The 26,290-nt window shown below is 47.9% G+C and overlaps 1 protein-coding gene across 1 annotated transcript in view; it reads left to right on the plus strand.

The window, feature by feature from the left end:
• PPM1H (protein phosphatase, Mg2+/Mn2+ dependent 1H) overlaps positions 1 to 26,290 on the plus strand; it is a 231,190-nt gene that overhangs the window by 132,443 nt on the left and 72,457 nt on the right. Inside the window, exon 6 of the mRNA XM_046673877.1 lies at positions 21,129 to 21,213. Within this exon, the coding sequence (XP_046529833.1) occupies positions 21,129 to 21,213 (85 nt within the window). The remainder of the gene's footprint in view (positions 1 to 21,128; positions 21,214 to 26,290) is intronic.

Raw genomic sequence — 26,290 nt, forward strand, 5'->3', positions numbered from 1 at the left:
CCCCCAAGCCAATTCTGAACTGCCTTCTGCTGCCAGGAGCCTCCCTTGGAGTCGGTTACAAGAAACGGCTCTGGGAAATGTCACTGTCTTTACTGCAGGGATCCTACTGAAGGACTTGTTCCTGTCATCACGCAGCGTCCTCTTCCCTGAGTACCACGCAGGACTTTTTCTCTATGTGACTTCAGGGAACGGCCAGGAGTTAGGAGAGAGGGACGGTTTGTTTATTTTGGACCCTGAGATGAGTGAACTGGTCGTGGTGGTTTTGGTGCTGCCTGTTAGGAAGCATTTGTGACCCGCTCTGGGAGACGTTAAGAGCCTTACAGCACGTGTTTTTTTGTACTATCTTAATTCCTAGCTTCCTCTGATCTCTCCTATTTTTATTTTCCACATATATATATATATATATTTTTAAATTTTATCTTGTGTATATTTATGTAATCTCCCTTTAAGTCCTTTCTGGAACAAGGTACAGTCTGAATAAATAAGGCATCCTGCAAACCTGTTCACATTTAAAATGTCCAAAACTAAAGGGATTGTCTTCTCCCAAATGATTCCCTTTCTCCTCTGTTCCCCATTTTGTTTTCAGGTGCCATTAAGCACCCCGTCACCTGAACTAGAAACCTAGGATAATTTACAGAGAAAACTCCCCTCCCTCTTCCCTCCTCCCAAACATATTACCAGTTCCTGTCAATAACCAACAGCATCTTTTCTAGACTCTTAGAGGAGCCTCAGATGGGCTCCTTACAGGGATCGCTGCTCCGCTGGTACCCATCTGGTCAGTCCCCAACACCGCTGAAATGCTGGCGGCCACACCACTTCCCCTTTTAAAGCCCGTCAGTGACTTCTCATCCTCAGAGTCAAGTCCAGACTCTCTAACCTTCTTCGTCAGCTTCTCTACCTTCACCTCCTGTCACTTCTTATCCTTGGACCCCAAGCCCTGGCAGTACCGGACCAGGTACTTACATCTCCCAGCACTGAACAGTCCCCTGCCCCTTGTCTTTACGGCATGCTGTTTCCCTCCTTGTCGGTTGACCAGCCCCCTGGGATGTCTTCTAGAAGACCCGACTTAGGTACCACTTCCTCCTTGAGGTCTTTCCTGCCTGCCTACCCTGTCCTGTCCCAGCAGGGACCTGTTCACTGCAGCCGTCTGTGTGCCCAGACCCTGGGGCTCCCTTCGCTGTGGCTTCCCTCTTCACACTGCAGAGTAACTGAGCTCTCCCTCTCTCCCTTAATAGGTCAGAACTCATTTGTGGCAGGAATCAAATCCTTTATGTATCCCCTCAAAGCTCTTCCAGAAGCAGGCTCAACTCTGCTTAGGCTCTTCAAAAAATTGCTTATAAATGGTATTGTTGTTGGAAAAGACCATGACAACACTGATACCACTGTGGGCTTTTAAATGTTTTGTAAAGGAGCCTAGGCAAGTAGGGACGACCCTGCTAACAGTGGACGCCCAGGGCCCTGGAATATGAAAGGGGGGCTGCTTGTGGGGAAGCACCCGCCCCGGGCCCTGGCACAGAGACACCTAATAACCACGGCCTCCTCACACTGTCCCCAGCTCCCATCCCGTCTAACCCGAGTCCTGTCCACTCTGACTCCAGGTGACATCGGGAATACGTCGCTTCTCGCTGTCCTCATTGCGTGCCTTCGGTCGGGACCCAGCACATGTCCCCCTTAAACCTCACCTCTGTCCTGTACCCCTCTGCTTCCCCCATGCAACAACAGTCTCTGTAGGGGAAAAATCCTCTGCTCTAAGCCCTTCAGAGACTACTGTTGAACTCATCTGAAACCCACCCTGTCCCCTGACTGGCCCCTGTGTGCAGCTCCTGGCACCCCCGAGCGTGCCCTGCTGTGGAGTCTTTGCACACGCATTTCCTTCTGCCTGAATTGCCATCCCCCGGCTTTCCACATGGCTCCCCTGCCCGTCCTCAGGTCCCGCTGTCCTCTCCTGGCCTCGTGTCTGCCGTGTCCACCACATTCCCAGATGATCGCTGTCCCCCGCCCCCTGGGCTGCAGGCTCGTGGGCAGGTCCGAGCGCCCGGCCAGGGCAGGCCCTTGGGGAATGTTTCCTGAAAGAAAGAAAATAAGGCAGAAGAAGAAAGGTCTTGGAAGTTCTAATTTTCCCAGTAAACGTGGGGTGTTCCTGGGGCTCCCATTACACTCAAGGTCACGTGGGTTTAATTATAGTCAATTTTTTCTGATTAAAAACTTCAAGCTCCTTTGGAGGCAGAGCCCTCCGCATGTCCAAAAGGTTCTTGCTCAGTCTGGCTGCTGCCCGGCAGTTGAGACGATCTGCTTCTGGTCGGTGGTTCGGTTCTGTCTGGGTTTGCAGCCAGGATCTCCTCTCGCTATTTAGGGCACACCTAGATTTCCAGCGCCTTTTCCCCTCTCGGCGATGTAGGGCGGCAGCCGGGGGACTTTGCTGTCCCCAGACGGTGCCTCTCAACACACTGGCCCCAGAGTAAGTGCTCTCTCTGGGTGCACACTCTCTTTACTTCTGGGTCACTCCCATTTGTTCTCATTTCACTATTTTTGTCCCTGGTAATTGTCTGGAGGGAAATTCACCAGAGTTCAACATTTTTAGTATTACATATTGGATTTTACAAAGGAGAGGAGAGAGAGTGGTCACCACTGGCCTAGGGCAGAAGCCCAGTGCAGGTAGAAAAGGCAGCAGCTGGATTAAGGCAGGAATGCAGGTCTGGGAAGAGTGCTGACCTTCTAGAGGGTAGCAGAATGCGTCAGCGGGTATCCCTAAATGTTCAAAAGCAGCCCAGAGTGGAGGTGGGAAGTCACAGTCCACCACGGGCGGGAGGAAGATGGCATCCTGAAGACAGAACCCTGTGGAGGAAGTGGGGTTTCAGTCTCGCCAACCCCTGACCTCCCTGGATCTCCCCTAAAATGAAAGGATTGAATTCACAGGGTTTCTAAGCGCAAACATTTCTGCGAAGAAGTGTCACTTAACGCATCTTTGCATCATGCGCCTCTTGTCAGTGTTTAATGAGTCCCATTAGTGATTTCCACTTTCCATGTTTGACAAGCATTCTCTCTAATTATCCTCCGAGAGAGGAGGAGCTGAGGAGGAAGTGAGCTGAGGACTCACAAGAGGTTGTGGCAGTTTACGTTGTACTTCCACCTGCTTTGTCAAGTTGTGATCGGCTGGGCTCACAGCTGAAAAGCAACCCACCACCTGCGAGCAGGGCATCTGAGAGCCAGTCCCACACAGGGGCGTTTCCCTGGAGCCTGTGCCCAGCCCCTGACAGGCTCACTTACTCGTCTCCGGAGCGCACCATGTGGTCATACTTCAGGTGTTTGTGTGGCAGAGTCCAACGGGCATGTGGTTGGAGCGTAGTCTTCAACCTGGGACTCAGTGCTTACCCCTCAGAACTACTGAGGTCATTCAACCATTTCATCACCTTTTATAGGAAAAGTCATTTTTTCAGTCATTGTGGGAAGTGGCCCAGCCGCCACAACCTTTCATGGAGAAGAAAGATCCGCTGAGCTGCCAGATAGCTCCTGGCGTGTGAAACTTCTCATGTGTCAGATGCCCCTTTCCTTTCTCCAGTTTAAAGGAATAAATGTAGCCGTGTGGGGAGAAAGGTTGCAACTGTGCAGGCCAAAAGATAAGAAGTTTGAAGCTTGGGCGGAGCCCGTCTCCCACTGCCGAAGTGGAACGAGCACGGATTCTGTCAAGAGGCTGAGTGTTTTGGGTTAACTGTCTCGGAATTCTCCCACAGTCATTCTCCAAGAAATGTGCCTTGTAGACCATCTTTAAATTCCTTAGACCTCGGAAACTGGTGAAAGCAACTTTAGCTACAAACGCAAAGCCTGTAGACCTGCAGAAATGCCCCCACGCAGGACCTCCGTTTGGCGAGGACGCTGTAGGCACAGAGGAGTCACGCTCAGAGAGCTCTCGTCTGAGGTTCATGTGAACTCTGACGCCAGCAGACCTCAAGGCAAAAATAGATGCCCTTCAAAGACTCTGCAGCTTCCAAGAATTGTTCATGTGGAAACCAAGTGAAGATGCTCATGCTCATGCAAGAGATCTCCCAGCCACAGCGGACGACTCCCCGTCATTCCAGCCAAACTCGAGAAAAGTGTGAACTTTTCCATCTGTGACTGAAGGAATGTGCTTGTCATTAGGAGACATGACTTTAGGATTGCAGGGCAGTTTTAAGCACTTAGCTTCCAGCACTATGGTTTAGCCTTTTGAACAGCAGACTCATGTCTCAAATGATAACAAATGTCTCTACTGATGCTGTCTCGAATTCTCAACCTCGCTCCTACATTGCACCAGGCTGAGGCTGGAAAGGTTTGCGTGTGGAAAGCTTCCATCTGCGTTTCCCCTTTGAGAGGTTGTTGTGAATGGGACCAGCCGCCGGCAATCGGACGACTGTGCTCTGAGAGCCACTTGTTCTGGAGTGTGTGACCTCCTGGCGGATGCTAAATGTTCGAAATGTCTGTTTGAATAGGTCCATAGAAATGGGGACAGAGAAATATGGGGTTTGATGGATTGTGTTTCTCCTGAGTGTTCTCTGGAGTGGTGTTGTGGTGGGAAGTGCCTTTCCAACAGGGCTATTATGAGAACCAGCTTACAGCTTGAACCTTGTCCCCAGAAGAACATTTGAAAATAAGGTATCTACGATGACACCTTTCTGTTGGATTCACTGGAGTGTGTTTTTCTTCCAGTGAATTTTTCCTCTTTATTAATTTTTTCTTCATTCCTGTGAACTAGATAAGGGTGAACTGGTTTATTTTTATTTTACAGTTTCAGGAAGACATTAAACTCTAAGTAACTGGTTTGTCTACAGCTTAAGATTTTTTAATTCACCTGAAGATTTTTATTTCCTCAAATGGACTAGCCCGTAGTATAAATATTCCCCATCCATTCTTGTGTTGAAAATGGGAACAGCGTCCCTACTCCTCCGTGGAAGCTAAGTTTCTGCTTTTGGCACTACTGATCCCAGCGAAAATGGAAAGTGGCTTATCTATCGAAAATCACGCTCCTGATTCCATCGGTGATGTTCTTTCCCTTTTCCTGTTCCCACCGTCCAAACTCAGACGATTCATAACTTACCTCACCAGAGTATGAGAGGAGTCGGGATAACAGGCTGTGTAGCCAAAGCACCTCACACAGGCAGTCAGAATGACTCAGTTGCCAACACATTTAAAGAACCAAGCAGTGCCCAGCCGCTCCCCTTGGGCCACGGGTCCCTCTTCTGGGCCTTGCCTTTGCGGTTGCTTTTTCAGGTCACCCACCCTCTCTTCAACTTCATTTTCCAACTGGACCAATCACGGTGTTGAGTGCTCCTTGTGAACTCTGGACGACAGAGATTGAGCCTTTGGAGATGCTCTTTGGTTTTGGTTAAATCTTTCCTGACATCACCACCACCTCTCCGCTCAGTTTAACTAGGTCCACCTGGTTCCTGGTTAGGCCTCCTGGTTTCTCTCTCCCTCTCATCTCCGCAGCTCCTGGCTGAGATGGTTCCACAGGTTTTTAGCGTTTCCTGTGCCATCTCTTTCCTCTGGGTCTGTCAGTCAGCTTCTCTGAGAGTCAACTGCCCGGCCTCTTCTCATCCCCCATCCTACTCTTTCCTTACATGTCTCAGTAAATACCCTTCTCCTTTTCATAACCACATTCCCAGTGTCGCCAGCTCAGTGGTATCTCAGTACGCCCTGGCCTGGACCTCCTCTTGTTTATGACAACTCTCCTCTTCAGGAATTTATTTTGTCTATTTATATACACATGTTTACTTCATGAAACATCTGTAAAACAACAACTTTTTACTGTTACATAAGCAGTGTATGTTGCTTGTGTACAGTTAAAGAAGAACACAAATAAACAAAGACATATTCCTGCCGCCCAGGGTGATCATTCGCTCTTCCCCTCAAACAGTCCTTCAGATAGTGAAAGTCGCCTATTGTAACCTACCAGAAGCTTCTCTTCTTCACAATAAACCTCACTGGTTTCCTTCACATATTCTTCAGAGAGCTGGTTTGAGCCCGTCATCATCCAGGTCTCTGGCCCTGGCCCTGTTCCTGTGAAATTTCCCTGTTCACTCACGGCACCGCTCAGAACTGAACTGACCCCGTGCAGTGTTGAGCTGATGGCTACCTCCCTTGTAAAGAGAGCATCCTTGAGCCCACTCGCACTTTCCAGACAGCGATGCCACGGAGCTGAATCATGATGACTGTCTGATGGACTGAAACTTTAATTTTGTGGACATTTCAACCATTTTTAATTTGTTTATTTTGACTTAAACTAGCTCCTATTGTTCATTGTCAACCAAAAGACTTTGAAAGATTTTGTTGGTTTCTAAAGTCCAAATAGATACTCTTCCTGTGGCATTTCTTTTACCTTGACACGAAAGGCTATGGGGGAAGGGGGATTGGGAATGACAGGATTTACTCTCTTGGAGGACCCGGGTAGACTACCAGTGAGAGCTGCTTCCTCCTTTAGTCCTCACAAGCGTTTGCGTTAGTGGCCTGCTCTAGAATCTTACTCAGGATTGATGACAAGTGCCCCCTTGGCTTGCAGAGTCCATCGTCTCCCTTGTTGAAAATTGGGCCTGATCCACCTCTCTCTAATCTTTGGGCACTTCTCTTCTTCACTACCATTCCCCCCAGATCCCTGACAGAACTACGACAGCCTCATTTTTGAGGACTTTTAGGGCCCCAAAATGTAATTTGTTGAAGCCAGAGGTCTTGATCCCATTTATTGCAGCAGAGTTTTCTTCTGTGATGTTTTCATCTGTGTGGGGCCTTAGCTTTTTTTTTCACTCATGGTTATTTTCCTCTTCTCAATCTGACAGGTAAAATAGAAATGAAACAGTACTTCTGCTTTGTCATCCATCAATATTACATCTTTGGTCTCAAGCAGCCAATTGGTCTCTTCCTCACTCACCTCAGTTTTTCGAATATAACTAAAGAAGCTCATTTCTGTTGTCTTCACCGTGTTCCGAAAGTGTAAATCTATTCTTGGCTTTAGCCTTGTGAACACTTTTGATAGGTTGGTGGTACTGTCCATCCTTGGCCTTCCCTTCAGAAGTAGTGGGGTCTTAAATTAACCCCATGCTAATGGTCTGAGTGTTTGCAAAATGGGGAAAATATGAAGCCCCGAATACATTTCTTCAGCTGTAAATGTCAGAGAGAGTCCTGTGTGTGGAATGAGATCTATTAGGAAGCTCGAGAGGAGCAACAGCATTCTGCAGAGATGAGTTAAAACTCAGCCTCCTTTCTGGAAGGTCCGGGGAGGAATAAGAAGCTGGGTGGCTGAGGCCTAGAAACTCTAGTTCTCAAGTCCTGTTGTCGACCCTGCCTACCAATCCCAAAAAGCTGAAGAGAGAAATATATGGACAAGGGATGAGGCAGAAGAACACAGGTTATAAGTAACACATTTGGGCCTTAAATCCCAGCCATCCCTTCATGCACCAGCTGGAACATGTCGAAGTCGTCTTCTGTTTAAGCTAGAATCAGGTCCGGGACTTGGGACAAGAACAGCCTCTTTCCCCCTATTCCTGGTGAGGAGGGAAAGTCACTCCAGAGAAGCAGCAAATGCAAAAATATAACGAGAACCCAGACTAGAAAGCCCACCAGCTTCCCGGCAGAACCAGCTGAAGTGAGAGGAGCAGGAGCCCGCCCTGAGCTCTCTTACCTGGCAGCCGGCTCCAGAGAGTGGTGAAGGCCGAAGAGTGGGGCGCGGAGAGGTGTGCTTCCTTCCGGGCAGCCCCCACCCCAATCTCAGCCCTCTGTACCTCTGCCGCTTTCTGAGTGAAGTGTGTCTCAGAAAAGAAAATGGAACCGGAGCGAGAGATGCATGGTCTGGCCTTTTCCCAAGAGAAAGCAATCCTGACCTTTTACCCGACAAGGCTTCTGGGAGCAGGGGGCCAGGATGCCAAGAGTAAAGCCCCCGTGTCCCTCGGCTATAGCTCAGTCCCATGCATCATCCCTGAATCTGACCTGCACTTGGTAGAGAAGTGAAGGGATGGCAAGAGATGTTCCTCCCCTGATCAAAGTTGAGAATTATTGTGCAGATATCTAGTCTTGGAGAACAACAATGCATAGCAGTATATTAAAGGCTCCGAAAAGTCCTGCAGCAGAGAAAAGTTTCCCGAACTCTTTTGAGCGTGAATTTTTTTGGTGGTTTCCTATTATCACTCAGAAGAGTGTTCTACTCAGTCACTTTCCACTACCCCTCAGCCAGCTGCCAAAACCCAAATGATGGTTAGGTTCATTGAGTGAGAGATGGGCTCCCCACTTCTTTGTTGTGTAAGGAACTGACATGGGTAACCATCAGCAGGTAGAGCCAGAGCAGCCTTACGGGTAAGGCATCCAGCCTGTAACCTAACCATAGTCCACAAGCAAGCCCCCTTGCCCTGCCAGGTGAAGTCATGTAGCTTATTCTGAACAGGGGCTGTGGCAACGAGGATGTCCTGTTTACACACACAGGATAGGCTGCAAGTCCTTCTCAGTACACTGTATAATCCAGAACAAATTCTTCCTGGATCCTGCTTTGCCCTCGCACAGCAGATGCAGTCCCTACTTTATAGCATCATAAAGAAACAGTGGTGAATCCTTAAGACTCCTGGCGGGCGAATAGAGACAAAGCTCCCTCACGTCCCTCTGAAGAACTCCAGGGATGGAGACCCCTGGGCTTTGGGCAACGTTCAATGTGAAGATCAGGAAATTATTTCCTGTTTCTAACCGTAGAATCTTACTGATTTGATTTAAATAGAATTTCCTCTTTTTTGTTTTATTCTGAGCATGAAAAACAGGTCACCCCTCATTCTTTGAATAAAACCATTTCAAATTGTGTGAAGGAGTGTGTGATCCAATCCCTCCTCATTCCTTCCTTCAGGCTGAAATCCCAAATTGCTTTAACCTCCTTCAGAGTGTCTATTTTCCACCTCTTGAATTGTTTTTATTTCTCTTCTCGGGACTCTTCAGTTGCTCCATTGCATTGCCTTTCAGAGGGAAGAGGTTGGAATTGCACACAACTCGAATAAGGGTGTGACTAACGCAGAGCATCAGTAAGCAGATTGCTTCCTGGGCTCCGCGTGACCTACCTGCCTTGGCCCACAGACAGCAAGCTATTGTAGTCATCAGCTATTAAAAAAGAAAAGATCTATCCTTATCCTACTCCCAAAATGACTACACTAGAGAGAAAAAATGAACGCCTGTGGTGGCCTCACCCAGTCTGGCTACTTGGTGGGGGAGGAGGAGATAAATGCGCTCACTTTGGGGCTTGGGAAGTGTTTTGTACGCATTCGTGCTGGGAGACTGCAGTGCTGTGGAGGAGACGTGTGGGCCTTGCACTCAAAGAGCAGGATATGTGCGCTCTGACGCAAATGGAAAATGAAGCTGTGTACGTCCAATGTGTGCACTGAAATCGAAGCATACAGGCAAGACTTTTCCGGCAAAGTGCTTTTAAAACTGGACATAATAAGAAACCACTATGGGATTTTCAGAAATAAATTTAGTTCGAACTCTGTGATCCTTTAAGAGGAAGTTTTAAAGCCCACCAATTGGGAATGTAAAATGGTGCAGCCACTTTGGAAAACCGATCGGTAGGTCCTCAAAATGTTAAACAGTTATAATATGACTCAGCAGGTTCACTCCTAGGTATATATCCAAGAGAACTGAAAACATTTTCATGCAAAAACTGGTACATGAGTGTTCACAGTGACATTGTTCACAGTAGCCAAAGAATAGAAACAACCTAAATGCCCGTTAGCTGATGACTAGATAACCAACGTGTGCTGTAGCCAGACAGTGGAATATTCATTCAGCCATAAAAAGGAACGAAGTGCTGACACATGCTGCAACATGGATGAACCTGGAAAGCATTTTGCTAAGTGAAAGAAACCAGACACAAAAGGCTGTGTATTATATGATCTCATATATGTGATATGTCCAGAATAGGCAAATCCATGGAGACAGAAAGTAGATTAATGGTTCCCAGGGCCTAGAGAGGAGGAGGGAATGGGAGTGACTGCTAATTTTGAGGTGAGGAAAATGTTCTGGAATTAGATAGTGGTGATGCTTGCACAACCTTTTGAATATAGTAGAAACGGCTGAATTGTACATTATAGACGGGTGAAGTTTATGAAATGTAGATTATCTTTCAAAAAGAAAAAGAGGAACAAACAATCCTACTGTTAATTTATAGATGGACCCCTTGTTATTTTTTTTATAAATAATAAGCACCTTAAAAAGTTTTCTTTAATGCCTGTAAGGCTGTTACCTGGTCTGGAAAATATTGTGCTGGTGCATGGGGTTTCATGAATGTTGATGTAGCAAGATGTTTCTGGAAAGTGGCTGAGTTACGACACTGAGGAATTTTTCTGGGTAGTGTGAACGCAGACTGGGCTGGTAGTGAGGAAAATAGGAGCCTCTGACTCACTTCTTGCTCTATGAGTGGTCATTTATTTTTGCTGCTACTTAAAGATCTGAATTCTTTTTTTCCTGACCACTTTTTGTGACTATTTTTGCTGAGAAATTTAATTGCACATTTGAGGTCCTGTCAAATGAATCATCATATTTGCAAACTTCTTCTTTAGTATCCATTCTGAAAATGGAATGACTAGAAAGGCACCCAAACTAATTCCAGGCCCGTAGGATGATTTTTTTCCCTTCAGCTATTTTTTGACACCTCTAATTAGCATCGACAGCCTGGCTGTCCTCTGACATGGTAACCCCCGGCTTGTCCGTCCGCTGCCCTGCTTTTTCTTTTCCGTCGACACGTTTCTAATACTTTTGAAAGAGACAGATGCTTCTGCTGCATCCACACAGAATTCACCAGGTCTGATGCTTTTTGGAGAAATGGATGCCTCCTCCTTCTACTGTGGAATTGATACACACTGTCAAAAAGTGTTTTCCGAATGGTTTCTCTTTGTCACCTTGTACCAGATTTTCTCCTCCATTCTGGAAATGTGCAGTTTAATGTTGCGTTTCAAATCACTTTCAGCTGAAAAAGTGTGTAATGGAATCAGGGCATCCATGAATACTCTTCACAGTGTCGAAGATTCCCTTTTCTTTGCAGCTCTGCGTTCCAAGGGGACCGGTGACAGCAGTGAGATTACATCGGGGGGCTTGCTCGGTAATGGGCTCCCTGTCCTTTATGATTTAAGAGAAGCACTGAGGGTGACTTCTCCCATCCTGGCATTTCTGTGTTGGTTTATATTTATTAGACTCTGAACTGTGATGATAGCCGCCTCCCGAGAAGAAAAGTAATCGTTAGCTGTCGTCCGCATTTCTCCACCCCACGTCTATCAGGCTTATTTTCAGAATCATTTCAATTTAGACTTGAAAGGTGACTGAGAAATGATCTGGTCCTACCCCTTCTTTTTATAGGTGAGGACACCAAGGCCCCAAGCTAGAGATTAGCCTGAGGTGGGGCTGACACTTACAAATTCTGATGCCCAGGTCAGTGCCATTTCCACTACACCACAGGGCCTCACTCCCACCAATCGCGCACACATCATGAATCACTCCAAGGCCACACACTTCCTGAGCTGGGCGAGGGCTCGGTAATTAGCCACTGCCCCACAGTCTCCGTCACTTAGTGCATCAGCTCTGCCATTGTAACCTCCCGGGTAATCTGTCGGAATTTACAACCACCCAGAAGGACAGATACGCAGAACTTTCTGCGTGTTTGTGTGTCGCACATTTAACTGCCCGTGTGGGTGGGTCCATGCTGAAGGGCTGGCTGATCTCTTAACAGTTAGAGATGGCAGTGAAGTTCTGTGCTACCAGGACCCTCAAACACGAGGCTCAGAGCCCTTGGCTTTGCTGGCTGGCAGTTTCCGTGCTGCAGAGAGAAGAGCCCGAGGGACAGCAAGGAGAGGCCACTTGGTTTGGATTCTGACCTCAGGAGGGAGCTTGAGGCCTGGCTGTGTCTTGCCCAGAGGACTTGCATACCTTTTACTCCATGAAACTGGACTGCTGGACACTATTACCTGCTGTTCAAGTCCAGCAGCCTGGCGATCTGGGGGTTCTTTTCCATTTCTGCTTGACAGAGAGTCTGCCTGTGTTGTTAAGCTTGGAGATGTGTATTATATGTATGCACATTATATATGGAGATTGACATATATACACATCTATACAGAGAGTCTACCTGTGTTGCTAAGCTTGGGGATGTGTATATATGTATGCACATTATATATGGAGATTGACGCATATACAAATCTATATCTATATAACCATATCAATAAATATAAATCTCTATATATGTAATGGGTGTATAAATCTATCTCTCTCCATTGTTTTCCCACTGTGCCGCTGGGACAAACCTTCTATTGAGGCTGAGAAGCTGTATCCTTGTTGGTTGTCTTTGTACCATGTTTACATAGCACCTATTTGCAAAATCATTTGACTGGGAATTTTGGTTACTTGGTTTTAAGGCCAAAGATTGTGTCTTGAGGGGGCAGAAGGGGTGAAAAGTGATCTGCTCCGGGGTGCACCTGTCAGAGCTCGGCTTTAGGCTTCCTAAGGTTGCAGAAAGGGGTGCAAATTCTCCTGCATTTGCCCTGCGTGATTCTCCAAAATTCATCTTCCTCCTGACACTTCATGCATTACCCCTTTACTTGGATCTGGAGCTTTCTTTATAGCTGTAGCCAATGTAAGAGCTCTGTGGGGTCCTGTGGCAGCAACAGCTCATTTCAGTGCAGGTTAGACAGGAGGCATTGAGCACGAGCCTCTGCTATTCAGACCTCGTAGCATCCTGGGGCGAGGGGGCCTCTTCTGAAACACTCTGGGAGGGGAGCGCCTCGTTCCACAGGGCCAGACCACTCCACAGTGTCACTGAGTACATACCTATAGCCCGTGGCCCACAACACACATGCACACAGCAGCATACGTTGAGTTTTGCTTGCTCTGGAAGGAGGGAGATCCCTTCTCAGCAATAGAAAGTGTGACTGGCTCCCCGCAAGAACCTCTCCTCCCCTGACTCCCAGTGTGATCTGTAAGGGAAGTGCCTCTCCCGTCCTGTGGCCACATCCAGGCCTGGAACTCTGGAAGTTGTGTGGTGGCAGGTTGCCCACAGGCCATGGCTGTGGGAATGGAGTTGGAGGCTTTGTCAAAGTGTCACTGATCTAACACATTGAAAATTTCCCTGTGGCCACTGAATAATCATACACAGATGTGTACTGTCAGTGCATAAGGGGCATCGTTTCAGGTTCGTAGGTCCCCAGAGAACTGTGTGTATCAGACCAGTACAGATGCCCAGGCTGTGGCGGGGAGAGCCGGATGATGCCCCTGTATAGACTCTCCTATACGGCTAAAGATAGTGAGGTCCGACCTGCAAGAGGAGGGGCTGCCGAGTTCTTCAGTTCCTCACTTAATCTCTCGCTCAGAACCTCTGCTGATCCTTTTTATTGGTGAGCGTGACTGGACATTCTGAACCTACTTCTGTGGGTCTCCTCTCGTAACACAAGTGATGGAGAAAGGTACAGACATTTTTGGCTTAACCAGTTCTTATTTTTTATAACAAAATTCAGCACTGGCTTCTCTGCTGGTGGCTCCGGACACAGCTGTGGGACACTTCTGCGGTCGGGCTGGAGCTCTGTGAATAACGCCTGAGCTGTGATTGGGCCCCTGGGTAGACGTCTGTGGACAGGTGCCGGGGCACACGGGGTTCTTGGAGATTGGTGGTGTTACAGAAGTGCATCCACGTTGGGTACGACTCCGGGTCTTCTGTGAATACATGGCCAAATCTGGACAAATAAATTCCTCTTCGAAATTTACAGAGGAAACGCAGGTTCCCTGTAACAGTCAAAATACAAGAATGTGTAAAGACAACCTCACTCTCTCTCTGCCTCCATCCCCTTCTCCCTCCTCATTCAGACATAATTCCATATTGTCGAGCAGCCCGGTGTCCAGGTGCTCAGTTAGGACAGTCCCAGCTTTGCTCGCACATCATTCATGCACGGTTAGTGCAGGCAGGAGGCGGAGAGAGGAGAGAGCTGCTCCCCAGGGTGGCATTGTCCCGGCAGAAGGCCCTGGGCCAGGCTCTGGCGGCTGAGGAGCTCTGAACAAAGGCCCTGCCTTTGGACCAGGGGACGGAGGTGCGGTGGGGGAGGGGAAGGAGGGGGAAAGTACTGAGCCAGAGCGGAGAGATGTATCTGGGCCCAGACTCCCTGTGGAGGGACCCAGGTCAGCAATGCAGGTGTGCAGAGAAACGTGCCCTCAGGAGGGTGGGGGAGAGTCCTTACCTGTGGGGTGCCCTGCAGAGACTGCCCTGCCCTGGCTGTGCTCTGGGTCTGGTGTGAGGAGGGCAGCTTCTCCCGGAGGCCTGCCAGGGAACCCTTTGCAATCGCCTGGGTCAAGCTTGGAGGAGCACACGGAGGATTTGGGCCTGGAATCAGACTCCTCATATATGTGCCGTATCCGTATATGATTTCTGTTTTTACAAAAATGGGTTTATACCGCATAGTCTCTGAACTTGCTTTTCTCACTTAGCCATACATCATGGATGCCTTCAGGTCACAAAAGAGACTGAATTATTTTTTCATGACCGTGTAATCTCACAGATTTCAAACTAATCCATCCCACATTTTCCCTTTTGATAGACAGACTGTTTCTAGTCTTCACCACAACAAATAATATCAAGTATGAATTCTTGTCTGTGTAGCCTCTGAACTGAGTCTGTTATTTCTTTAGGATGGATTCCCCAACATGGGATGGCTGATCCATTGACTGTAACAATTTGTGTTCCCATTAATTATGAGGGTGGCTTTTTCCTCTCACCCACAAGAACTACTACATATTGCTTTTTTTTTTTGAATAAATGTTTGCCAATCTGATGAACAGAAAATATTTTTACTTTAATTTGCATTTTCTTGGACTAGAGAGATTAAGCATCTTTTCATGTATTTGTTGAATATTTACATTTTCCCTTGTGTCAGTTGCCTAAACCTTATCCTTTGTCCATTTTTCCCTTTTGCTCATTTGTCAGATGCCTTCTGGAGAGCTCCAGTCCTGCTCTGAGGTGGGACTTAATGGGAGTTAGTGTGATTTCCTTAAGAGAAATTATAAAATCAAGCGAATATTTGAAGTGAGCATCCCGTTTGGCCCTTTATTTTTCTCTTGACCAGTTGACATTTTGGCTAACTTGGGGCATAAAAAAGTAGGTCTTTTTGACTCCAAATTGTGACATTGGAGGATAGAAGTAGCAGGATTTTCTAGGAACTGTTTTCTGAACTCACAATTCTCATCAGTTAGGAATAAATTGCCTTTATCCTCTCATGTGGGTAGTATTTGGGGTGGGTGAGAACATTTAAAATCTCTTAATGTCTTGTCTTTACCTCCTCTTCGCCCATCCTTGCAGTTGACTCATGAGAACACATTAAACCTTATTATTCAGCGTTTTACAAATAATGCCTCACCTGTTATACTGGATGAGAAATTAAAGCTTGTAAATTTCAGTTGCATTGTCTGCAAATGAAAGGCCAGGCTTCGGTCCAGGGAATGTGCTTGGGAAAACACCCCTCTGTATGGGGAGGAACGCCCGGTGGGAGGCGGTGCCAATTGATTGAATCAGCCCAACCTCTGGTGACTTCCTCCCATAATCTCTGGCCAGACTCTGAGTGGGTCCATGGAAAGTCATTCAGGTTCTGACCATGGTCACGTCCACAGCCCAGACCCGAGGCCCCAGAAGACAGATCGGAGCATATGCCTAATGCTCCACACTCGTTGCTGCTACGGCTTTTTTTCTTTTTAATTCTCCTTAGGAAAACTTCATAAAATAATGAAGTTGAAGATATATGAAGTATACAAGAATCCTATGATCAGCCCATGTAGCTTTAAAGGCATTTCTTTGCTTTCTTGGTGGTTTTAGTGCAAGATTTGGCAGCCTTCACAAGCACTTCCTTTCCTTTGAAACCCTGTGCCTCTCACTGCCCTGCTGCACATTGGAGCCCAGCACTCTGACAAATTGATCCCCAGATCAGAGGGATGAAAGAGAGAAAGATCAAAAGGAAGCCAGGAATCCACATAGGGAGAGTCCTCATGATTTAGGGACTGCAGAGTTTGGCTGCCAAACATGCTGTTGTCTTTAACCCATGGATGCCTCATAAAGGAAGAACTTGGTAGTTCAAACGCAAGTGGAGAGTGTTCTGTACATAGATGGGTTGGGATACAATGACCTATCTGAGAAATTTGTTACTTAGGGTTACCCCAGCAGCAAATACTGGAATTGAATGCTGATACCTCATTGAGTGTGAATTTGAAATTAAAAAACAGAGTCAACACTGGTGGCTGGTGCTTTTGCTGCATTCTCCCTCCCCTGCCCACTAAGGGCAGGAGCCCTGCCTCATTTCCCCTTCACCCTCAAGTCACTTTTCGGTGGTTACTCAACCCAAACAACATCCTCTTAGGCCTGTTGTCTTTTTGTAAAACCAATGAAAAGCATATGGATTTTTGAGGGCTCAGACTATATACAACTAGACAATTACAGATAATATTATTAAGAAAAGTCATATTTGGGGCCTTCGTTTCTGGATACATCTGTTCATCCACCCAGGTCCAGCTCACTCTTCATCTATTTTTTCACTTATTTATCAGCAAACAGTTATCGTGTGCCTGCCACAGGCCAGGCACTGAGCGCTGGAGATTCAAAGGCAACGACTTAGGCTCTGCCCAGAAAACATCCTTGGGTAGTTGGGGACAGCCTCGGAAGCCGGTCATCACAGTGAGGACTGGTAAGAGCCGCGGTACAGCTAGGCATGCAGCACCACAGGGTCACAGAGAAGGAGCGTCGAAGGTAGACCAGGAGGGCATTCTCCTGGCCTGACTCTCAGAGGAATGGGTTGGCCAGAGGAAAGGAGAAGTAGACGCGTAAGGAGTAGCAAGAGTGAGGCTAAAGCCAAAATATAGGCAAAACCCAGAAAGCCATCCAGGAGCTTTCGAGAGGGGGTATGACATGATGTGAGTAGTGCTCTAAAGTCGCCTCGGTGACCCTGTGGAGCATGGGGCAGAGGAGAGGGCAGAGGAGAGCTCCTGAGTCCTACAGACAGGCTCTGGTGGGGACCTGAACCTGACCCTCCTGGGCACTAGGAAGAGGGATCAAGCAAAGGGAGCAATTCACCTGCTATCGAGGAGGTAAAGTCGACAGGACTTGGTGCCTGCTTGGATGTGTAGGGTGAGAAAAGTGAGAAGTCTAAAATGGCCCCCTGGCTTCTGGAAGGAGCAGCTGGATGGAAAGCAGTTTTGTTCTCTGAGATAGGGAACGCTGGAAGGACAGATGTGGGGGTGTGCTGGGGGCAGGATCATTAAGCTTGAGACATGCTAAGAATGAGATGCTGGTGACTATCCAAGTGGAGATATCCGTTGGCGGTTGGCTGTGCCAGGCTGGAGCACAGCAGAGATGTGTGGGCTGGAAAGGATATTTGGAATCATCAGCATGTGTAGTTGTTGAAGCCATTTATTCACTCAGTGAATACTGAGGGTACTCAATCAGGGCCAGCCTCCTGGGCATGCAACCTGTGTAGTCACACAGGCCTCACTCTCAGAAGGGCCCACGTTTGGTTTATTGCTCTGCTGTCACCATCTTAAAATTCTCATTAATTTTTAAACAAGAGGCCCTGCATTTTTATTTTGCATTGGACCCTGGAAACTATGTGGCCGGTCCTGCTCCTGATAGCCTCGCCCTGTACAGTAGTGGCGCTGCAGTGTTGTGCAAGACAGGTGTGTTTTTGCCTTAGGAGCTTGCAGGCTGTGCAGAAGGCAGGCAGTTAAGCCATCAGTAACAAAATGGGATTTGTTCTCTATCAGAAGTAGGGAGGCTGAGGGAGCATGTAGGAGAAGCCGCTAACCCTAACCTTGGGGGTGAAGGAGTTGAGAAATGAGATTGCCAGGGAGAGGGAGGGGAAGGGGGGGACAGAATGGCAGTCCACATCTCCAACAGAGGCATCGAGGAGCCTGAGACGGAGCATCCTGGGAGGTCGGAGGAAAACCATGAGAGGGAGTGTCCTGGGAGCCAGGACTGGGAGAGACCGTCAGATGCGGCCAAGGAGACTGGGAATGAGGTCATGGCCAGTGGGTATGGCAACAAAGAGGCCATTTGGTGACCCATGAGAGCAACTGGGGAGAGAGGAGCAAGAATGCATTTACCTCTGTTTGAGGGATCGATGGTGGATGAGGAAGTAGAGAACCTGAATGTAGGTTATTGTTTATAAGCCTTGGCTTAGTAGGAAAGGAGAGAACAGGCCCTGAACAGGGTTTAGGGTTAGGAGAATATCGTTTGGTTTTGGTTTCATTTTGTTTGATTTCCAACACAAGGTGTTCTGAGCCTGGTTTTGAACTGTGGTCAGGAAGCCAGTGGAGAGAGAGGTTGGGAATAGCTGACGTAGAGAAGGCTCTGAGGTGGGAGGTGCTGGGTGGCCGCGCCCTGGTCGCGAAGAGAAGCTGAGGGAGCAGGTGAATTTCTGGGTGAGGGCCCCTCGTGGCTCTGTGAAGTCGACCCCGCTTCACTTGTGTAAGAACATCTGCTGCCTCTTAGTTCTACTCTCTTCCTGCCTCAAATTCAAGGAAAAGCTTCCCCTAAGTTCTCTCATCTGTTTTATTCCACAACCATTCACTGGGCTCCTGCTGTGTGACAGGCGCGATGCTAAGCATTTGGAACATGAGCGAACAAAACAGACAAGGCCCCCGGCCTCCTGACACATCGGTCCTGGAGGAGAAGCTTCCATGGCCTGCTTGGGCATCGTTGGCCCCTCCCTGCAGGCCCACACTGAATGACACCCAGCCCTCCTTCCCCAGTCTCTGACACCCCATCCTCTATTTCCCTTTATCTTTCACTTCCCTCCCAGATATTCCACTTTCCTAGCCTGAGCCTGGAATTCAGGGGCCATGTAGAAAAAGGGAAGAAAAAGAGTTAAGACTAGCTTTCAGCAAAATTTTGAGACAGAAGGTGGCCTTGGGAATGGATTACATAATAACTTTTGCTCTCGTCCTCTAGGTTCTCAGGGCCCCTTTTGCTATTTTAGGGTTAGGTCCTAATCTAAACCTTCCTGACCCCTCTTTCAAGTTCTCCAGGTTTCTCTGTCCTCTATCAAAACCCCTCCTCTCTTGTTGTTATTCTCAGCTCGAGGTTAGGACAAAGACAATTTGCATTAATTCCCACCGATTTGTGAATGGTGGGTATCACCTTGGGTGACACTCCTTTAGGGAGGTGTAATTGCATTTTACAAGTGGCTCTGGGTTTTTAAGAAGGAATCTTTAATTTGTCCTATTTGTGGTAGCATAATACAGGAAATGATATGAATATTACAGCAAGAGGCATCGTCTTCCCAGAGTCAGCCCCCCTTAACTTTTTCCATTTTCTCACAGCTTCCGCTGTTTTTCTCCTAGACCCAGAATTCTCTAAAGCCCCCAAGATTTTTGTTGACATCTCCGCCCTGGCCTGCCCTCCTCCATGGGTTTCTAGGACAGCAGCAACTGGGTGCAGATGGTGAGGGGTCGGGGTGGAGGGGCGAGTTTTGGCAGCTGCACCCACTTAGAGGGATTGTTTCTAAGTCAGGGACTGGCCTCTATGGTGGGAGGGCCGGGTGCCGGGGGCTTCTTGGCGCGAAGAATGCAGCCTCCCCTGGTCACCGAGGCCTCCGCCCAGAGCTGAGCTCATGGAAGGCGTTCCCCGTGCTTGTGGGTCTTCACGGAGAAGGGTTTGGTGTCCAGGTCTCGGGCTCCCTGGTGCTGGGCAGCTGTTGGGTTCTCGTAGAATGTAATTCCCCAAGCCACTTGCCTTTGTCGTAGAAATGGCAGCCTTCCATCACAGCCGATCAATATCTGGAGGGTGGCTGTCAGGAACACTCTGGAACAGGAAGGTCTGAGAGCACGAGGCTCTGCCAAGAGTAGGCCTAGGAGAATGTTGCTCCATGGTTATCAGTCCTGCAGCCTGTCCTTCAGACAGACATCTGCTTTGGGGAACTCTGGTCCCTCAAAAGTGCTTGAGTCAGCAATAGCTCGCGGGCACATTTTTGAGAGTGTGTGAACTTCCGGAGCTTGCAGATAAGACGAGAGTGGCTTCTGCTAGACACGGGATACTACCCAGAAACTCCAGTCTAGGTCAGGTGTTCTCGGATGTCAGTGTGCCTCCCACTCGTCTGGGGATCTTATCACAGGGCAGATTCTGAAACAGTAGGTCTGGGCTGGAACCTGAGAGTGCGTTTCTGACAAGCTCCCAGGTGAGGCCAGTGCTCCTGGCCCACAGGCACTTTGGGTAACAAGAATCTGGAGCTGTACTGTCTACTACGCTAAAACTAGCCACTTGTGACTGCTTAAACTGAAAGCTAAATTAATGAGAATTAAATAAAATGAGAAGTTCACACATGTGTATGGTGATAGATGAAAATTAGACTGTTAGTGCTGAGCATGATGCAGTCTGTACAGAAACTGATAAACAATGTACACCTGAAATTACACAATGTTATAAACCATTATGACCTCAATAAAATAACTGAAAAAAATTAAAAATTCAATTTCTAAGCTGCACTAACTGTAACTGAAATGCTCAGTACCCACGTGTGGCTGGTGGCTGCCATGCTGGACTGCACGGATTAAAACATTTCCATTATCACAGAGTTCTCTGGGAGATTGCTGGTCTAGAGTGAGCCTCTGTTGCATCATTCATTCATTCGTCCATTTATTCACTGAGCATCTGTTACGTACCAAGTGGTATGCTTGCTGCTGAGTGTTAAGGCTCAGTTCCAGCTAGCAGAAAAGGTAAACAGAAGCTGTGGCCGGCCCTGCAGCGTAGTGCTTAAGTTTGGTGAGCTTCGATTCCCAGGTTCGAGGGTTTGGATCCCCGACACTGATCTACACCACTCATCAGCCATGCTGTGGCAGCAGCCCACATATAAAGTGGAGGAAGATGGGCACAGGTGTTAACTCAGGGCAAATCTTCCTCAAGCAAAAGAAAAAAACCAAACAGTAAACATAAGCTAGAATGTGATGCTTTTAAGATACACCTACCATATGGTGAGGGCTCCAGAGTGGGTAACAGTGCAGTTTGCCATGCAGGTTGGAGGAGGAAGTGTCCCCTGGACATTTCCCGTGCGTTCTGAACCAAGCTACGGGGTTATCGCAGAGTCGGGGTACCTCTGAGATTGGCTGCTGATGATGCATTTTCACCATTTCAGGGCCATAATCATCAGAAATGGAGAAATCATCCCCATGTCTTCGGAATTCACCCCCGAGACTGAGCGCCAGCGACTTCAGTACCTGGTAAGAGTCAAGAAGGTTTGGCAGAGCGCCGCGGCGTCAGGCACGGCGTTGGAGCTGTTTTGGAGGAACATGTTGCTGTTGACACAGGAGCAGGCCCACAGCAGTCAAACGACATATGGTATCAGCCCCCCCACACACCTTCTGGATCACACATCCTGGCTCCATGTGTGACGACACACCCCACCTCCGTGAATTTGTTATTGTGGCTGATTTTCTCCCATCTGTGACTGATTGAAGACACCGCGTGCTCTGTTTCTTTTAACGGTTCGCTAGGTACATTATGAGATGCGGTGTGGAAGAATGCGGCCACCGTCTTCCCTGGCCTGCCACTCCCGTTAACAGAGGAGCTTGGTCTGAATCACGCTGTGAGGAAGAGGCAGCCCCAGCCCCTTGGTCCTGCTGACATTCCGCTAGTTCGTGCTCAGCTATGAAGTCCCAAGAGCCCTTTGGGAGAGATGCAGGTGTCAGAAAATCTGTTTCTACCCTGAAAAGAAATTTCTCTATGCAGATCACCCTCTTTGTTTTTGGGGTTTTTTTTTTTTTTGAGGAAGATTAGCCCTGAGCTAATGTCCAGCACCAATCCTCCTTTTTTTTTTTTTTTTTTGCTGAGGAAGACTGGCCCTGAGCTAACGTCCATGCCCAGTCTGCACCGGGGATCCAGCGAACCCTGGGCTGCTGAAGCAGAGTGTGCAAACTTAACCACTGCACTACTGGGCTGGCCCAGATCACCCTCTTTGAAGTGACGTCATGAGAGGCTAAAGGAGGGCTGTTTGATCTTTCACATTTTTTTTGCTTCACTCAAAGAACAGAATAGACTTACTTTCCTCAAATTCCAGGGGTACAGCGTCAGGCTTAAAGTCTCAGTTCAGGACTCCGGTAAGCATCCCGCATTACTTTGGGGTGGGCAGCTTTGGGGACTAACCATGTGAGTAGTCATTCTGTGGATGAAACATTTTCTTGCTAACCGGCTTTTTTAGACAACATTGCTAAAGGAATAACTCTCGCTCTTAGGAAAGAATTGATCCAGGCTCCTCACAAAGAACTCTGTTCTTGTCTGAATTGCGGCATGTGTGACAGTCCGGATTTGGTGGCTTTGGTCTGTTGAGAAAGTGGCTGTGCACGTTCTGTCAATTTCCTAGTCTGTATCCGGTTTGTTTTACTCAGGAACGAGGCTGTGCTGCCTTTGGTAGTTGTCTGGTACCTAGGACAGCAGGAATCCCAAACCCGTGTGAAGACATCTCTCCACTCTTCTCCTAACTGTGGTTTTCTAACCTTTCTGTTGTCATTTTCAAGCGAATACACTTGAAGCCACTCCCAGGGAGGGAGCCCAGACTGTCGAGCTCCTCCTTTCCTTTGGCAGTCTCGGCAGGAGGAAGGGCTCCTGCAGGAGCCAAAGAGCATCTTCGTTCCGGTCGCAGCTCTGGTACTTGCCGGCTGAGTAGCTTCGTGCAAGTCTCTTAACCTTTCCAGACCTCGGCTTGTCACTTATAAAATGGAGAGCTAGACTAGAGGGTCACCGGGGACCTTTGAGCTGCAAGGGTCTTCCGCAGAGATTTCATAACAGCTGGCCTCTCTGCCACCCGTCCAGCTTTCTCCAGTCCATCTTCCACAAAGCTACCAAGTGAGCTTATCACGGACCTTGTCACTCCCCTGACTAAAAACCCTTGGCTCCCCACAAGGTACAGAAGCAGGCCACACTTGGCAGATGCAGAATCATGGTCCCCGCCCACCTCTCCAGTATCTTCTCACTGTGGCCCCCTTAGCGCCCCCGCGCGTCCCCCGCTGCAGGCGCAGAGCAGTCTTCCATTTCCGGGACGCACCGCGACCTCACCCATCCCCAGGCCTTGGGAAATACGCTCTACCTGGATGAACCTTCCCCTTTTCCCTGCCAGGAAAATTCCTCCTCCTCCTTTAAGACCCCAACGCAAAAGTCACTTCCTGCAGGAAGTGTCCCCAAAGCCTCCCAGGGGTTCAGTCCCCAGTGCTGACACAGCGCCAAGTAGAAGCCTGAGCGTGGCTCTGGGGGTCTGGTGTTGTGCTGCCTGTTCTGATCTCTGTCTCCCCTTCCAGCCCGGGCAGGCCCCTAACCTTAGTCACCTCATATTGCTGGTGCCCAGCCCAGGGGAGACGCTGAACTGGGATTTGTCAGCTGAACGAGAGAATGAACCAGTATTCGTATTGACGTTTGGATCGTTAGCGCACAGTACTTTCCCCGCATACCTGCCACAGTGGATACCGGGCCTTTGCCTCGACGGTGCTTAGGGAAAACCATTTCCTGTTTTCCTGCTAGAGGCAATGGGTTAACTTTTTGAAATAATTTCACATTTTTATGTTATAAAAATGGTGAACGATTTTTCTGCGGATGGGGGAGGGCTCAGAGCCCTTTGTAAGTGAACCGTTGTGATCTACGTTGAAGAGGAATGTCCTTGGTATGCACAGTCTGGCCCTCCGGGGATTATGGGACCGGAAGCAGATTACAAGATGGGGGACGTGGCAGGCACGGTAATTTTGTTTGGCCTTGCGTCCTGACCTCGGAGGGCCCTTCGTGCAGCTCCCCGGGAGCTGGGCACTTTGTTTCACAGATTCTTGGGCAGGGTGATTAAGCAAGCAGGCCTGATGCTTTGCCGTGTTCGCACGGAATGTGGAAGGTGTGTGATGAAGGAGAGGTCCCCGGCAGCCAGGGAGAGCTGATGACCCTACAGCCTTGCTCTTCCACTGCTGGGCTTTTTTTTTTTTCTTTAAATGTTTCCAGGGTGATTGAAATAAAATATTTAAGGGGGTCCACCAAGCTCGACAGAATGTTTTGATGGAGTCAAGGCTCAGATAGGAGGCAAGGAGGTCTGGTTTGTGGGCATTTCTTGGCAGAGTTTACTCCTCTGATGCTGTGGCCTCCAACTTCGCTTCAGGTGACAGCCAGAGGTGGCTCTCCCTCAAAGGAGCCTCCACAGCCCTGAGGTGTGAGGCTGGTGGCTTTCCCTCTGTTCTGCCCAGACATATATATAAACTCTGGCTTGATTATGTTAAGACATCAAACCTTCAGATGGTGTACTTCTGTCCTTGCAGATAACCCAGGTCTGCAGCTGTTTTTCATCAAGGGCAGTGTACAGAGGAGATGAAAGTAGGTTTCAAATACACATTTGACATACACAAGTGCAAGGTTATCTGAGGTGATTTCTCGTGGTGTCTGTGGAACTGCCCCCAGCCTTCCACACCGAGTCTGCTTCCATTCGCCTGCTGTTTCCCTGGTCCTGGGCTATAGGAAAGGTGCCAAGTGGACAGTGCTGTGCTCCCTGGCTCTCTGGGGTTTTTCATGCTCTAGAGTTATCTCCTGAAAAGTATTCCTTCAGCCAGAATCTGCTTTTAAGACAGACTATAATCGAGAGGGTCGAGTATGCTAGTGAGTCAAAGTGGCTGACCTGGCACCTTGACATTGCACTTAACCTTGAGAGCAGGTGGTTAAGCCAGGGAGCCTGGCTTTAGTCACAGGGAGGCAAGTTTATCACTCTGCTTGATGGCTGAGTCGTGGAAAAATCTACTCCAGTTTCACCTCCTTCCCCATCGTAACTCCCCTTTGTAAAACTGCGTATGAGTTTCAAACTTTCTAATAAAAAACATGACAGGCTAAAGTGGTTGACATTTGTCATGTTTACTGTAGGTTCCATTGATCACACAGGTGTCACAAGCCAGGAGGTTTTTAGAGCATGTGACTGGCACTGCCCAAGGTGTCAGAGGCAGAGTTTATATTTGGCTCCTTAAGAGCACTGTCTGGCTTCAGGGAAGCCTCTTAAAGACATTACCCCTTATAGTTGAACCTCACCACTTCCAGAACCTTGATTTTGAAAATGACTCTAAATGGAGGTTTTGTTTATTTCAGGTTGGGAGGACTCAGACACTTGACGTTGAGGCATTCTAAACCTACTATGCAGAGCTAAGAAAATGCATTTCACAAAGCTGGAGAAAACAATCCTAAGAATGTATCCCTAAATTTTCTTTCTTTTAAATCAGTCTTTCTGCACAGTTGCTGCGCCCTTTATAATCTTTACGTTCTCTAAAGCCCATGTACCCCCCAACATACTTAAGAGAAATTTGGGCACATAAAATCGGAGCCATCTGTCCACAGGGTCCCTTAAGAATTAATCTTAACGTAAAGAAGGGGGATAATGTCATACATCCTTTAAATATATTAAAGCTAAATATACTCTGAGAGAGGTGGATAGGATCCACTGAGGTTTATTAGGCCAAAAACTTGGCTGGCTGTCAAATGTCTTCTGCGCTTCAATTGCTTCATCTGTGAAATATGGTCATTATAAGACCCTCGCAGGATTAGTATGAGGATTAATAAGTGAATATTTGTAATGAATGTGCTTACAACAGCGCCTAGATCAGAGACAAAATAAAATCTCTTAGGGCCGGCCCCGTGGCCGAGTGGTTAAGTTCGCGTGCTCACCTTCGGCGGCTCAGGGTTTCACTGGTTCGGTTGCTGGGTACGGACATGGCACCACTCATCAGGCCACGCTGAGGCGGCGTCCCACATGTCACAACTAGAAGGACCTACAACTAGAATATACAACTCTATCCTGGGGGGCTTTGGGGAGAAGATGAAGAAGAAGAAGGAAAAAGAAGACTGGCAACAGATGTTAGCTTAGGTGCCAATTGAAAAAAAATAAAATTAAAAAAAACTCTTAGTTTTCTATCCTAACTGTATGTGAAGAACTTTTTTGTGGCCATCCTGCCATTGGGACTACTTCTGTGGCCTTTTATAAAACTCCTAAATTCCATTTGCATATGCAAAGAGATTGAAGATACATACGGAGGCACGTCCTTTTTGCTGACGTGAGTTCTCTCTTCAAATGAAAGCCTTTCCCCCAACTATTTACTTGGGAAGAAAAAGCATTAGGTATATGAATATGGAAATGTTATGTGTTTTATGTAAATGAATACTTTTTACCCCTTATTCTATACATTACACTGTTGTAGAGTTGACAAATCTAGGCAATTTTGTTTAATATATCCATTTGCATGCCAGTTTCCCTGTGGCTCCCTTATCCTAAGATATAAATTTTACAATTTTAAAGTT

Source organism: Equus quagga, chromosome 1, assembly GCF_021613505.1.
Source record: "Equus quagga isolate Etosha38 chromosome 1, UCLA_HA_Equagga_1.0, whole genome shotgun sequence".
Classification (NCBI taxonomy): domain Eukaryota; kingdom Metazoa; phylum Chordata; class Mammalia; order Perissodactyla; family Equidae; genus Equus; species Equus quagga.